Here is a 15642-nt window from a genome sequence, read left to right as displayed (position 1 = left end):
AATAACATCATATTTTAAAACTTTGTTATTTAATAACTATTTTCATGAAATAATCAAGTAATTAATTCTATGAACTCATAAATATATTTTTATGAAACTGATAAAAATCTACATGACATTTGCAACAGAAATCTGTAAATTATTTATTTCAAAATGCACTATCAATGAAATAATTTTTTATTAAAATACACCATCAATAAAAAATGTATATTTTTGTCTCCTAAAATATTTCTAAAGAAACATCAGACATATGAACAAGCAAATCATCAAATTTTTCTTGATTGTAAATTACAAAGTTTAGCATTAGGTTGGCATATTTAATTAGGTACCAAAATAAAGGAATGAAAGCAATTAAATAACTATTTTAAATGACGTACAATTTCATTTCATGAAAACTCTATTACAAGGATTTCTTTCATGAAACTCCTAATACTGATTTTCTGTTGGTTTTACTGCAGATTGTTTTTACCCCATTTTTTGACAAATGGATTAAAAAAAAATACAAAATATTTTTGAAAACCATGATAACTAAAAGCAACATTGCTATTAGTTCATATGATAAATTTACATAATAGATTCTCCATATTTATTGATAAAAATAATGTACATAACTAATTTGAACTGTTTGTTAACAATTTCAAATAATTAATTATGCATATATCTTTAATAATTTTGAGAAAAAATTATCATTTTTAATTACATATATTAAGAAACAATATTTTAAGATGACAGAAAAGTTCAATTTTACAGTTAACACATTTTTAATTAAATTTCTTTAACAGCCAAATTTTGAATAAAATATTTTAGAATGCCGTTTTGTACAGGATTGAATACACAAGCATCTTTTATTATTCTCTTAAAGAAACAGCAAATTAATTAAAAGCTAATGAGGAATAATTAAAATAATCCATGTTTTATTAGATAAGAAAACTTACATTAACCTCAGAATAAACAATATCTATGAAACTCCCTAGAACAATGATAAAGTCAAAAACATTCCAGGCATCACCAAAATAGTTCTGTTAAGGAAAGAAAAGGAACAGAAATATTATAAATTCTAGTCATAATTATACATAAACAATAGTTTTTTTTCTATTAATATAATGAGTGATCATACCTTAAATTTAAAAGCTATAAGTTTAAGAAGGAATTCAAAGGCAAAAACAGCAGTAAAGATCATATTCATAATATCTAAGGCAAATGTATATTCTTTGGGCTGGCCATAATACTGTAAATAAATTAAAAAAGAGAAAAAAAAATTAGAATCACATCACCATACTTTTGAAATACTAATCAAAATAGTTTACAATGTTGGTCTTAACATAAAGATGGTGGTTTCTTCTTCTAAACATACTTTTAAAAATTATCCATTCTATATGGAAAGCCTAATATTTAAACAAATATTAAGGAAGTTTAACATTTATTCTTTAATCTTTAGATCGAAAGGAAATACTTTAAATCATTTAATTGAAGATACAATACCTGGATTATTTAATTATAACTTTTGCAAATCCCATTCAATATGTCAATTTCATATAGATGAGAATATTTTACTAGACAGCTCTTTTTTTAGAAAGAGGGAATATGCTGTAAAAATATTTAAAAAAAAAAGGCTATTTCATCTTACGGTCAGGCCAACATGGTAGTTAATTTAGAAACAAATGCTATAGTCACTAAAACAAGATATAAAACACACACAATAATTCTATTTAAAATACACTACCTTATAGAGAAAATGCAACTCCATTAAGATTTGGTTATAGTAGCATGTAAATTTCAAGGAATTCATAGTTCTATGATTTATGCAAATGATCTAAAAATTCAAACTGTTTGCAAGTTAATGAAAAAGGAAGGGAAGGAAAAGTCAGACAAGCATTAATTTGTCATTTTCCACACACATAAAAACACAGTTTTTGAGTTGTCTTTCTGTTCAAAATAAATGCTAAGGTGAAGAGATGCTTGAGAGATGAAACTGAAGGAATTTTCATCAAACTTTGTAATTTAATGCTTATTTCGGTCTATGTATTGTTGATTGGCCATATTATTAAATCTCAATTGAGACAAGTGGCCTGCAAACAATATTTGGAGAAGATGTAATTGAAGAATGGAATATGACTTGTTACAGAAGCATCTAGATGAACATCAAAATGTTTAAATCAGTGCATTTGAAGCTGTTAAGTGATGGCCCCATAATCCAGTACTATTGATGTTATGCTACATGCTCGAAATAACAGCAAAGAAAGTTTTAAAAACATTGAAAGTACCTATCAGTTAAACCATGAAGCTGTTGAGAGGAAGCCTGCTTTTGATACTAGTTCACTGATATGAAAGACAGCAATGGTGTTCAGACTAAGCCTCTTGGTGGAATGAATGACAAAAGATAGTATTTAGCAATGACTCATTTCTGCCCTACTAATGATAGTCATTAAGTGAGAATCCAGAAGTGATATGAAGAATGATTAAATTCTACTACAACCATTGAATGACATACCACTTGTTGATTAAATTCTTCCATGATTGTTGAATGACATACGAGTTGTCAGTGATCTGATGTACAATTAGTATTAGAAGGTCCTATAACACAAACAATGATTATATAGAAGAGGTGTAACAGCTGATTATACAAGCCTATCCTTAAAGGTATGATAAATGCATAGCAAACATCAGCATGCATACTTTGCTGGGTATAAAGATGCTTCCTTAACCATCGAGTTCTCCACATCGCCTTCCATTTGGGCATCTCTGGGATGAAAATGGGTCATCATATGATTGCTTAGTCACAGGCTCAAACAAAGAATGAACTGAGGACAATGATGGAAATAATATAATAATTCATACCTTAAAATACTATCCAAATATTGTTTGAATCTGTACCACAAAGTTAGTAAATTCTAGCAGGAGTAAAGAGGTAGTTAGTTCTCTTGCCTATTCATCATCCCATATATTCACTCATAACAGTCTATTAGAAAACACTGCTTAACCTTTTAACTGTCATGCCCGAGATAGCACCAGTGTTCGTAAGTGTCATGCCCGAGTATTACTCGGGGTAATTTTTTTTGGAGTGCATCGTATTGTTATACCTGAATATATATCGGGAGACGTTTATTTCGGCTTCATCACTTTGTCACACCCGACTGTATCTCAGGAAAAGTTAATGTGCGCTCAGTTCAATAGATGACTGAAGAATAGATGACCCTATACTGAAGATTTCAAAGGTTAGAGGTTATAAGTTCTTTGGTTCAAAGTGCATGGGATTCTTCAACAGAAGATGAAGGATGTGTGTTTGATGAGAAGTATTCATGATACTTCCATGGTCAGCCTCAAAAATAAAAAATTGGAGATATACTCAAGCCGAAGATTGTTTCTAATTACAGTCTAACTATGGGTGGTGTAGATCGCTGTGATTAGGAAATATTCTTTTATCCAACAATCCAAAAACGTCAGAAAAAATATTATAAAAAGATATTTTTACATTTACTAGACAAGGTACTCTGGAACTCATATTTGCTCTATAAAAATGCAGTTGAGAAACGTATTTCATTTTTAGAATTTCGAATCCAAGTTGTAGAAGAGCTTTTACATAAATATGATGATGCAGTTTTTGGACAAAAGAATGTTGGCAGACCACCTACAATAGATAACCCTGCCCGTCTTACTGAACAACATTTTATATCCCATATTCCTACTACTCCTGCGAAACGTGAGCCTACAAGACAGTGCAAAGTGTGCTGTTTGAAAAAGGATAAAAATGGGGAAAAAATAAGGAAGGAATCACGATTCTGGTGTTGTGATTGTGGAGTTGGTTTGTGCTTGGAAAAGTGTTTCCAGTTGTACTACACAAGACTGAATTACTGAACTACTAATAGGTATTCACTTATATTTATTTATTTTTTAGAAAATAATAAATTTTTTTCATTTTTAGAAAATAATGCTCTACTAGAAGTGAATTTTACAACTGCCATGTTGAGTGGCAGCCGCCTCAAGCAAATATGCAGTGGCTACAAAACTTTAAAAATTTTACCCATGTACTTCAAAATATCAATTTTTAACTACTTAAGTATATTTTATTTTGTACTAAACATTTGATTTTTGCAATAAAAAATTTGACAATTTGTGTACCCAAATCATCAAAATAACTTGACAGTTAAAGGGTTAATGGTCGAAACTGCAATGAGCAGAACTTTATTGCTAGGTAACTAGACTTTATTATTTATTGCTAGGCAACAGACTTTGCTGTATTATGGAAAATGGTATAAGAGTTTGGCCTAAACTTTCCAACTTTATGCCAAGATGGCATAAGAACTAATTGAGCATAGCAATGCACTTTTGGAATATATCATTTTAGAGAATTTTAATATAAATAATTTAAGAAAATATATACCTTTAAATTTTTAACATAAAGTACAATTTACTTTATCTATAAAATCTGATTTTCATACCAAACAGAATTTTTTATTAATATAAAATGAAAAAGCTTTTGAGAAAGAATTCCTTAACTGTAAGATAAGTTTAGTAAACAGGAGCTACAGCCAAACTGTATCCCATATATCATGATTATATAAAAGAAATTATGAACATGTAAGAATATTTCAATTTTATTACACAAATTAAGTAAAAACTAAAATGATCAACTATTAAAAAATTTTAATCAAACACAATTTTTTTAAAATTGATAAAAAAACAATTCTTATATTAATTAAAAATAGATAAAAAATTCTCTTATAACCTAAATTATTTCAATTACATATTTTGATTAAAACTTGCACTTCTAAGAAACAAGTTTATGCAATATTTTCAAAAATAGAATGATATACCTGTAATAGTTCTTAAATTACCTATTTTTATAGCATTTTTAATAATTAACAAAATATATTACATAAATAAATATAACTAAATGACAAAAAGAAGCAAGAAAGTCAAGAAGTCAATCATACCTTCATAGCTAATACTAAAGTGTTGATCATTATAAGGATAAAAATAGCATATTCAAAGTACTGTGAAGTCACAAACCACCATACTTTGTACTGTATTCGATGTTTGGGAATATAACGTCGAACAGGCTTAGCTTTAAGTGCAAATTCTATACAATTTCTCTATATATAAAAAAAGAATTTTTTTAACTAAATATTTCTAAGAAAACATAAAACAAATAAACACTTCATGTTGATAAAAATATCACATTTAGAAACACATAACCCAATATTCCTGAGTACACCTGTAATTTTTTATTTTGAAATGAATTCTTAACAGAAATCTATAAAAAATCCTTTCAGTCCAGAATATAAAAGAAAATTCTATATGTTTTGAACTTAGATGTGAAAACCAAGACACAAATTCTCATTTTTATTTACTCTAATTTGGAGTTTTATTAAATTTGCTAATTTTCTAAAAAATGTATATTTATCTGCCTGTGCTACTCCACATGAAAACTATAATGTGTTTATTGAGACTCCTTCTTCTATTATCATAAAATTTTATTTACTATTATTAATTGCGTCACATTTATACTTAAACTGCATTATTTTCTCCCTAAACTAGCATCTGATTGCAAATATGATTATAGATAAATAAAAATTATCATATTTCCTCATGTATTATTGCCCTAGCTTAGCATTAGGTTCTGAAATTTTTTTTAAATATTTGCAGAATTTTCCATTTCTTCTGTTGCACATAGTTTTTTCATCTGAGAACTTCTTTATTAGTAAATTGTATATCCTTGATTATTTTTATTTTTATTCAGTGCATTCAGTTTGTATTTACATTTTTGCATTTGCATTTCATCCATTTTATTTTCCCTTGAATTTTCTATCTGCCACAAATTCGTGTGTGTTTTTCAATAATCTTCTTTACGATATGACACATGTTCTCATACTTAATATACTTCTCAAATATGTGATTTCACCTTACTTCTATTAGTTGAGTTCAAATTCAGTGTAACTTTATCTACTGCTGATGTGTTCAATCTTTCAAAATCCATGTCTTTTATTTTCCCCTCTTCTCCTTCCTCCCTCCGATGTCCCTCTTGAGAACTGCAGGCTAGACTGCAGTTTATGTGAGGTGTCATTGGGGCTTTACATGGTAACTCAACCAGACGTGTCACATTCTACACTGTATTTGTGGTTTTAATATTATTGATTTGATCCTTTACTTACAATCGAGAATTTGCAGTTAGAAGAATTTCCTTTTGATGTTTATGTGCTATGAGCTCAGCATACCACAAATTTTTAAAACAACAGGGAAAGAAAATAATCGCAGCTACATAGCAAAATTTAAATTTAAAAAGTTTTAAAATTTGTTGAGGTTTTTAATGGTGCCAAACTTGCCAGTAGAAAATTTGGTATTCAATCTACTTTGATTCAATACTAGAAAAAACAAAAAGATGCATTCAGGAAGATTAATTCATAGCAAAAAGTATTTGGGGAACCTAAAACCAAAACATTTCCAGAAGTTGATAGTGAAGTGCTGAATTAGCTGATGCAGCAAAGAAACAATGGCATAGCTGTGCCACATGAAATGATACAAATGAAAGTGAGGAATGAAGCAAAGAAACATGATATTACAGCCCAAAAATTCGAAGCAAGCAAAAGATTGATGGTTCATTTCATGAGGAAAAAAATGGAACTTGGTAAAATGAGAAGAATAATACTTGAAAAGTGGCTACCAGAGAATTATAAAGGAAAGGTAAGAGAATTTCACAGTTCATATTCCAGCAAAGAAAAGAACTACAATTGCAGTCTTCGACTTACAGGAAATACAGATCAAACTCATGTATTTTTTTACATACCTAAAAATACTGCAGTTGATCAAAATGGGGGGGGGGAGCATTTTCTGTGTTAGTAATAAAGACTAAAGGAGCTGAAAAGGTATGTTGCAAAGTAATGTTAGAAGAGAATGCTGAGAGTAAAAAAATTACTGCTTTTCACAATTTTTAAACAGAAGATGATGCTAGAAGAAAACTCCCTCCTGGTATCATAATTAAGGCATATGAAAAAAAAGGATGTTGTCTGACTAAATGAAAAAGTGGCTTAAAGTTTTACCATAGGCCAAGTGCTCTTCTACATAAGAAGTTACTAATAGTCTTGCAGAGTTTCAGTGGCATCTTATGGAAGATATATATATATATATATATATATATATATATATAAAGAGCTTTATATATATATATATATATATATATATATATATATATAAAGAGCTTTATATATATATATATATATATATATATATAAAGAGCTGAACAAACACTGTTCCTCTCATTATTTTACAAGAAAAACTAACATTACTTCTGCAACCAGTGGACACATCAGTGAACAAATCATTCAAAGACCCTCTCTGAAAATGTTATAATGAATGGATAACAGCAGGTTTGCATAATTTTACTAGAACCGGATAAATCCCAAACCATCCATTGAGAATTGATTTGCTTGTGGACTTTGACAGATAAAGCAATAATAGTGAAGAGCTTCAAGGAAATAGCGATATCTAATGCTCCTATCATTCCGAAGACCATTACACGTGGAAAACAGGATGGTAATACAGATGATGAGGGTGACAATTTTTAAGCTCTAGTAGATGACACAGACAGTAGTTCCAGCTGCATTGAATATTTGAGGCCTAGGGAGTAGCCCTCAAATCCTTCAGTGCTGCTGGAGTTGCTGAACAACAACAGGAATGGACAGGATTCAAGTCACAATGATCTTATTAGATATATCTTATTAGATATTATTTTATTAGATATATCTTATTAGTTATCTTATTAGATCTTATTAGATATTAGATCAAGTATCTTATTAGATGTTCTAATACTAATATTACTATGTATTCTTAAGTGGAATATTTGCTTCTTTTAAAGAAGTAATATTGCAACAGTTTATTCATTACTACTTTTAGTTTGTCATGCTCTTACTGTCACATCCTATGAGAATGAAATTACTAGCACAATTTTCTTCCTCTCAATTTTTAGATAACTCCCTTTTTAGCGAGAAAAGGAGGGGAATACGCAAGGAAACATGTTTATCTTCATATCAATGTGCACTATCATTCTTTTACGCTCTCATTTAACACAATAAATAATTGTGATCATTTTGAAACCATATATAAATCTGATAATAATAAGGAGACCACAGCAGAAATTTGAAGCATGTTTTATCATACAAGCAATACAGAAACTGAAATGTAATGATGAAAGAAATGTTTAAAAAATCATGTACATAAAATATGGTGATTTTAGATTTGTGGCTAATCTGGATACAGAATTTTAAAATGACTGAATCTGGATACAGAATTTTAAAATGACTGAATCTGGATACAGAATTTTAAAATGACCAAAGTTTCTGACTGGGAGTACAAAATAGATAGACTTTTTAAAGTCTGTACTCTTTATGCCTCATGCTACTTTACATCTTAAAAAATTAAATCATTAAACTTTTTCTGAACTTAAGCAAGGTCTTGACACATTTATTTATAAAAAGCTTTAATGAGAATTTAATGAGAATACAAAATCGATGGGGCAACACAATTTTATTGTCACTATTTCATAATTACAGTATCAAACATTTTACAGATCAAGATCTGATAGACTATTTAAAATTTATTCTATATTACAAGCTGCAAAACTGCTTGTGGCTTTTATATAAAAATATACATAGAAATATTGGTTAGACATCTCATGTTACCATTTTCTATGCATTATATAATAATCATTTACATTCTAGATGCAGATAAACACAAGACATTATTTAGACTTGTTACAGTAAAGTAAAATAATGAGTATAAAATTCATTACTTAGCAATTAACTTCTTAAATCTCACATATTACATATCTCATTTAATACAATCTTAAATAAACTGCACCTTAGAAAACAGAGTTAGAGATTTCAAATAATTTACAGTTGAAAGAATATTTATTTACTTGATATTTATATTAATATCTTTAAGTTGTGCTTCAGAAGTAATGCAAGACTCTTTTCAAAAGAACTGAATTTCTTTGTCCATAGTAGATTTGATTGGCATATACATATTATGATAATTGAAATCCTCAGTCAATTTCAAATATCATTTGAAGGGTAAATTTTCAAATATGTAGATAAAATATTAATTCAGAAATTTTGCTACAAAACAATTATTTTAAGTGCAATAAAAATCAATTATCTTTCATAAATGTAAAATTGATTTAACTACAAAAATAACTTAAAAATATCTTAATTATTTACCTGGTTTTTGTCTAGTTCACAATTTTTAAACTCTTGTTCCCCCTCATTCTGGAAAGTGACAATGACAAAGCCAACAAAAATGTTCACCATGAAAAATGCTATGATTATGATATAAACAATAAAGTAGACAGCTACCAGTGGATTGTAGTTATAAATAGGGCCGACATTCTCTGCATGAGAGTCTATTGCCACATACAGTAAACTACAAAATACCAAATAATGATTACTTAGCAATGTAACAATTAATGACATTTAATTTTTTTCAAAATTTCATTAATTCATAAATTATAATTATAATGAAAATAATTACATGCAAATAGCAACATACTTTCTATGTATGTTTAACAAGGTTTCTTTATATCTACAAAGTTTAATGAAGTTTCTAATTATCTGTACCTCCACCAATAAAGTCACAAAAAGCAAAAAAGGATAAAGCAACACAGTTAAGTCACTAAAATAGTTATGTAGCAGCCATAGTATGCATATAGCACACATCTGTTTAAATATATGAGAATTTGCATTTTTGAAATTCAACTGCCTTTTTTTTTTTTTTTTTTTCATTTGCTTTGTTTTTTCCACAATGATTGTGGAATTTGCCAGCTGATGGAAAAGAAAGCAATGCTTTTCGACAGAAACATGCCCTTTTGTCTAACAATGTAGAATGCAAAAATTCACATTCTTTGAAGTTATGCATCTGAAACAATTGAATTTTATGGATATTCTATATGAAAAATTGCAAACAAAGCACTAAAATGCACATTGGCAATAGGTTTGAAGACAGCCATGTCTCATTTACAACAGCCATTCACTTCATTTATTGCTCACTGGTGTGGAATGCTAAAATTGTATGTGATGCTAAATTAGCGCAATTTTTTTTATAGCAAAAACAGATTGCTGTGCATCTGGAGAGAACAACAACAAAAATTGCAGAAAGATTTCTTTGGGAGGGGAAAAAAAAAAAAAAAAAAGATTCAATTTATTATTGATGATTCTTACTTTTTAAATTTTATTGATTGATTGCTATTTTATGGCAGCTTTAGTGTGCCAACATTTTGAAAATATTTCTTGCCTTTGGTAAAACTAGCTTGGAAAAAAATTAGTCAGGAATGAGTTTATGACTTTGCAATGGGGGGTGGAGAAGCAGAAAAAATGAAAGTACCTTTAATTCGTATTATTTAATTCATATATTTTTTCACAAGTCTGCATTCAATTTATACACAAAATTACATAGTATGTATACCAATTTGTTTCACTATAATGTTAAATTCCCTACAACAAATTGTAAATGTGGGAATACTGCAAAAGTACAGATGGGAAATTTTTAAATATTTTCTTTACAACTTAGTACTTCCTTCCCCCCCCCCAAACTGGCTCTATATGTTTTCAGGGTGATGAATCTGAATTTTAGGTCTGCTACCTTGCCAGAGGCTGGCTTCATGATTAAAATCAGAATAAAAATACCCTCAAAATTTTGGCATTTGTTAATTTTTTTATTTATAATTCAAAAACTAAGCATTTTTCAAAGATGACCACTCTATGCAAAATTATAATAGAGAATGTTTTCTATAAAAGGCATATATAAAAATGTTAATGTTAAATGTTTGAACAACCTGTGAAGCCACTACAGCACATCATAAAAGACCATTTTATGGCTTTCCAAAAAAAAAAAAAAAAAAAAAAAAAACCCACACCTTTCTTTGGTGGTGCCCTAATATCAATATTATATGCCTGAAACTAATTACTCGTATTTTATGAATGCCTGGTATACCTAGGTCACATTAATGGAATTAATGAACATCAATGAGGTACGTGGTTCACATTATAACTCATAATGCACAAAATTTATATCATTTAAAGAACAGAATTATTTCATCGTTGCCACATGTTCTATTCAAATACTATAATAAAGCTAGAATGATGTATAAAAGAAATTAAGCAAAAAAAAAAAAAAAAAAAAAAAAAGAAAGAAAGAAAAAAAAGAAAAGAAAAGAAAAGAAAGAAAGAAAGAAACAGTTTTTCACAGACGAATGAGCATTTCTCATTTAATTAATTCAGTTCTCACTTTGCGAGAAGGCAAAAATACATAAAAACTCAAAATATCTATATTAAAAATTACGAAGTAAATTTCAAACACTTATTTTCTCGAAAAAATTCCAGAAAGAATTAAGCATGATTTAATTGGCAATAATAAATGAATGTGTTATCTTTGTTGTTGTGAAGCTAAGTTTCTCTAGCTTGGCAACAAATCCACTAGTCTCCTGTTTCAAATGTAAACATCAATGGCCGCCATTAAAATAGGCTTAGCGGCACTTAAACAACTTTTAAATTGTTGATAATTCTAAAAATATTGCATACAGATTTACTAAAGGCATAAAATCCTTAACCGGAAGATAAAAACAACTTAATTCAATCATTTTTAAAGAAAACATTTTACAATTTACAAACATATAAGAGTAAAGAAAGTGAGATCACTGAGCCGGGTAACAGAGTGGATATATATATAAATATATTTATACATGTTTGGTGTGGCCGATTGCAACCAAAATACGAGGTGCACATCTACATGTTATAGCAGTCCTATATACAAAATTTCAATGTTCTGAGGCTACTCGTTTTTGAGTTATGCGAGATATGTACGTACGCACGTACGTACATATGTTTGTACAGACGCCATGAAAAATTCTCTTCAGAATTAATTTTAAAGCAGTTTTATAATTTTTTTAAAGGAAAAGAGTATTTTATTCTGTCCTTACATACAGATATCACTCAAAAACATCGTTAAATTACATTCGATGGCAGTCAAAATGGATATTTTCGTTGAAATATGCTGCCTGAAACTTTTCGCGATTACAATACTTCCTTTTTACTTCGTACAAGGAAGTAAAAAGAGAGAGTTTCAGATGACTATTACTTGCAAAAAAAGTAAATTTTAAATGTGCTCGAATGAATTACTGTATGAAGTTTACACCTGCATAAGGCTCAGAACTGTTTCCTCATTTTTCCTCCGGATGAACCAGCCTGGCCATCCTAAAGGTTGGTATATCATTTTTTGCCTTGTCTTAGGCTGCTTTCATACACCCATTTGTTTCAGAAGAACAAGCCAATCACCACATATCACTTTGGGATTAACATATAAAGGGAAAACTGATCCTCCATTACGAACAATCTAATAGCTGATTGGTTGAAAACCAGCAACTTGCAATTTTTTCAAAAGGAAGGAAGAAAATCACACCTCTTTCTTTCAGTAGTAAACCAGGTAGAAAAATTGTCTGAAACAGTTGTTCGTATGAAACAAATGCATGTGTGATATGGGCCTTATGAGTCTTGTTAATGGATCTGGCAGTTTTCTCACTGGGCATGAGCTTTAATAAAACAGTTTCGACGTATCAAATACTTCCTGATGGACAACAGCAGATTTTGAAGTCACACAAAGTATGCCACACATCAAATGGAATGTGTTGTACCCATCAATAGTTTGAACACTGAAGTCTGTGTTATCATACACCATTTGAGGAAGTGCTTGTTGATAAAAGATCAGAGGTGGTTGGATAATGGAGGACATTTTAAAAAGTGTGGCTTCCATTTATGATGAGCAAAATCCTAATGAACTCAGCACATTAAGTAACCAGTGTGATCGGTACATTCTACACAAAAATACTGCAACTCCCAGTTGCAGAGGAGATACTTATGGCCTCGCAGCTGTAAGTAAGCAGTTGGCTATTGAAAATGATTTCTTTATCCATTTGCCAATATATTCTTCCTTCTTGCTTATCAATACAAAGTTTGTAAAACCTTGAAAAAATTGTGGAATGAGATCCTTCAGGTCTTCCGAAAATCTATTTGCTATAGTGTATTTGTGTATAATGTCGTACACTTGAGATTGTAAATCATCAATGATAATAGCTGCTATTTTAACAATTTCTCATCTTTTGGTAATCTTTCCTGATACCATGAATCAGTAATAACCTTGTTACCTGTAGCCTCAAACACACAATATATGGAATATTAGCTGTAACCAATCAATACAAGGTCTGCTGTCTAGTCAACGAAAGGTTTTCTGAAGGGAAAAAAAAAAGTTTTTCCCCCGCAGTGGTTCTACATGTTTTTTCTGGTGCTGAATCCAAATTTTAGGTTTGCCACATCACCAAAGGTCAACTTCACTACAAAAATTGAAAAAAAAAAATGCTCAAAATCTTGGCACAATTTTCAGTTTTTCACTTCTAACTTGAAAACTAAGCATTTTTCGAAGGCGGCCACTCTATGCAAAATTACAGTAGATGAAATTTCTCAAATGCATTTATTAAGTTTTATGTTTGGACAATCTGCGACATCCCTATAGCATCCTGAAAAAAAGGCCACTTTATGACTCTCCATGAAAAATGCTCTTCTAACTGTGCAGTAGTGCCTTAGTATCATGTCGTATCTCCAAAACTAATTACTTTATGAATTCCTTGTATGCTACATTTTGTATTAAACTGGAGAGAATGGGAAGCAGCAATGCAATCAATTTTCACATTTCTTAAAAACATTGTAGAGGAATGTCAATTTATAATTAATGAACTAATGAATGAGATTGAAGGTGACTTTTATCCTCATTCAAAAATAGTAAAAGCACGTCTCCATGAAAAGTTTGATGATGTCCAGATGTTTCTCAAGGAGGTGTGCTTTTACTGCTTTTGGGTGAGAATGCAGTTGGCTATTGTCACATAATCTCATTCATTAGTTATTCAGTGCTAAATTGTCATTTTTACATTTACTACTGTTTCAAGTGCTAAATTGTCATTTTTACATTTACTACTGTTTCTTGCTACACTGTTTTCAAGAAACATGAAAACTGATTGCACTGTTTTTCCCCCATCGTCTCTAGGTCTGCCAGTTTAGAACAAAACATAGCATGCAAATTTAGATCACTATAACATTATTTGACTCAAAAAATTCAGGTTTCACTTATTTCCCTGCATTTGTATCTTCTGTATGTAGCAAGAACAGTAGTAACATGGTTTTCCATAAATTAGTGGGTCCGCCAACCATGTACCTCATTAACATTCATTAATTCCATTAATGTGACCTAGGCATACCAGGCATTCATAAAGTAATTAGTTTCAGGCATATGACTTTGATATTAGGGCACCGCAGCACAGTTAGAAGGGCATTTTTTATGGAGAGCCATAAAGGGGCCTTTTTTTCAGCACGCTCTAGGGACATCACAGATTGTCCGAATATTAATATATGCATTTTGTGAGAAATTTCATCTACTGTAATTTTGCACAAAGCAGTCACTTTTGCAAAATGCTTAGTTTTAAAGTTAGAAGAGAAAAACTGAAAAATGTGCCAGGATTTTGAGGTTTTTTTTCGATTTTTGTTGTGAAGTTGGTCTCCAGTGACATGGGAAAACTAAAATTCAGATTCAGCACCACAAAAAAAAAAAACACACAGAACCATTGGGGGGGGATTTCTACATTTTTTTCCTTCAGCAAACCTTTTGCTATATATGCAAAGAGTGGTTACACTAATTCTGAAGCAGAAGGCATTCCTACAAGCATGGTTGGACCAGACTATCGGAATATGGCAAAGCACACAAGGAAAACACACAGGAGAAATGCCTTCATGGAGGACAAGTAATAGTAACTGGTTCATATTCACATTACAAAGGGGGAACCACAAAAGCTAATCATGCAGCCAGATATTCACATGGAAACAAACCTGGGGCAAACTCCCAGTATTTAGTGGTCTTGACTGCTCAACCAACAGTATGGTCTTACAAGAATGGAATCAACGAGCTTATTGTCCAGTGGGTCAAATGCCTGTTAAGTTATTTTTCACTCAAATGCAAGACTTTCTGACAAAATCCCATTAACTCATCCAACTTTCATCTGTCTTTTCATAACATAACCATAAAATCATTTGGGTTGAAATTTAATCTATTTTAGATCAGATAACTATATATTTCAAGATATTTAGGTTGTTGATGAAATAAATACATAAGCCTTGACTTTGACGATATATTTCCTTGCATACTGGAAGACTACAAGATGTTACTTTAAGGCATTTAAAACATAAATAAAATATCACACATTAAAATAATACACTTAAATTTAAATATATACATACCGAGGCCACCCTTCAAAAGTTGAAACTGTGCAAAGACTGAGCATTGCTTTGGCAACATCATCAAAATTAAATTCATTATTGTCCCAAACTCTATCTTCTATAGTTATTTTTATAGTATCACCACCATGATATACAACATATTGGCCCCTATGATAAAAGATAAAAATTATCTATATAAATGCCAAATATAATACAATATTGCTTAAATTTTCTGAAGGGGATATCAGTACCAATGAATGCGGACCTAGTAACGCTTTACATTGAAAATGTTTACATTTATTATAAAAAGAAAATTTGGACACTTAATATTTAAATTTTT

At 30.1% G+C, this 15642-nt stretch overlaps 1 protein-coding gene across 9 annotated transcripts in view; it reads right to left on the bottom strand.

Moving 5' to 3' along the window:
• LOC118202388 (muscle calcium channel subunit alpha-1-like) overlaps positions 1–15642 on the bottom strand; it is a 674690-nt gene that overhangs the window by 111118 nt on the left and 547930 nt on the right. For all 9 annotated transcript variants that reach the window (XM_085820710.1, XM_085820709.1, XM_085820713.1 and 6 more), the window contains 5 exons: positions 15324–15470; positions 9213–9414; positions 4935–5093; positions 1118–1228; positions 936–1019 (listed from right to left, as the gene is read on the bottom strand). In XM_085820710.1, coding sequence (XP_085676836.1) covers positions 936–1019; positions 1118–1228; positions 4935–5093; positions 9213–9414; positions 15324–15470 — 703 coding nt within the window. The remainder of the gene's footprint in view (positions 1–935; positions 1020–1117; positions 1229–4934; positions 5094–9212; positions 9415–15323; positions 15471–15642) is intronic.

The sequence above is a fragment of the Stegodyphus dumicola genome, chromosome 7 (genome assembly GCF_044657685.1).
Source record: "Stegodyphus dumicola isolate Sdum_Otavi_A_Nest chromosome 7, ASM4465768v1".
Taxonomy (NCBI): domain Eukaryota; kingdom Metazoa; phylum Arthropoda; class Arachnida; order Araneae; family Eresidae; genus Stegodyphus; species Stegodyphus dumicola.
Note: the sequence above shows the minus strand (reverse complement) of the source record. Positions and strands in the feature narration are given on the sequence as shown.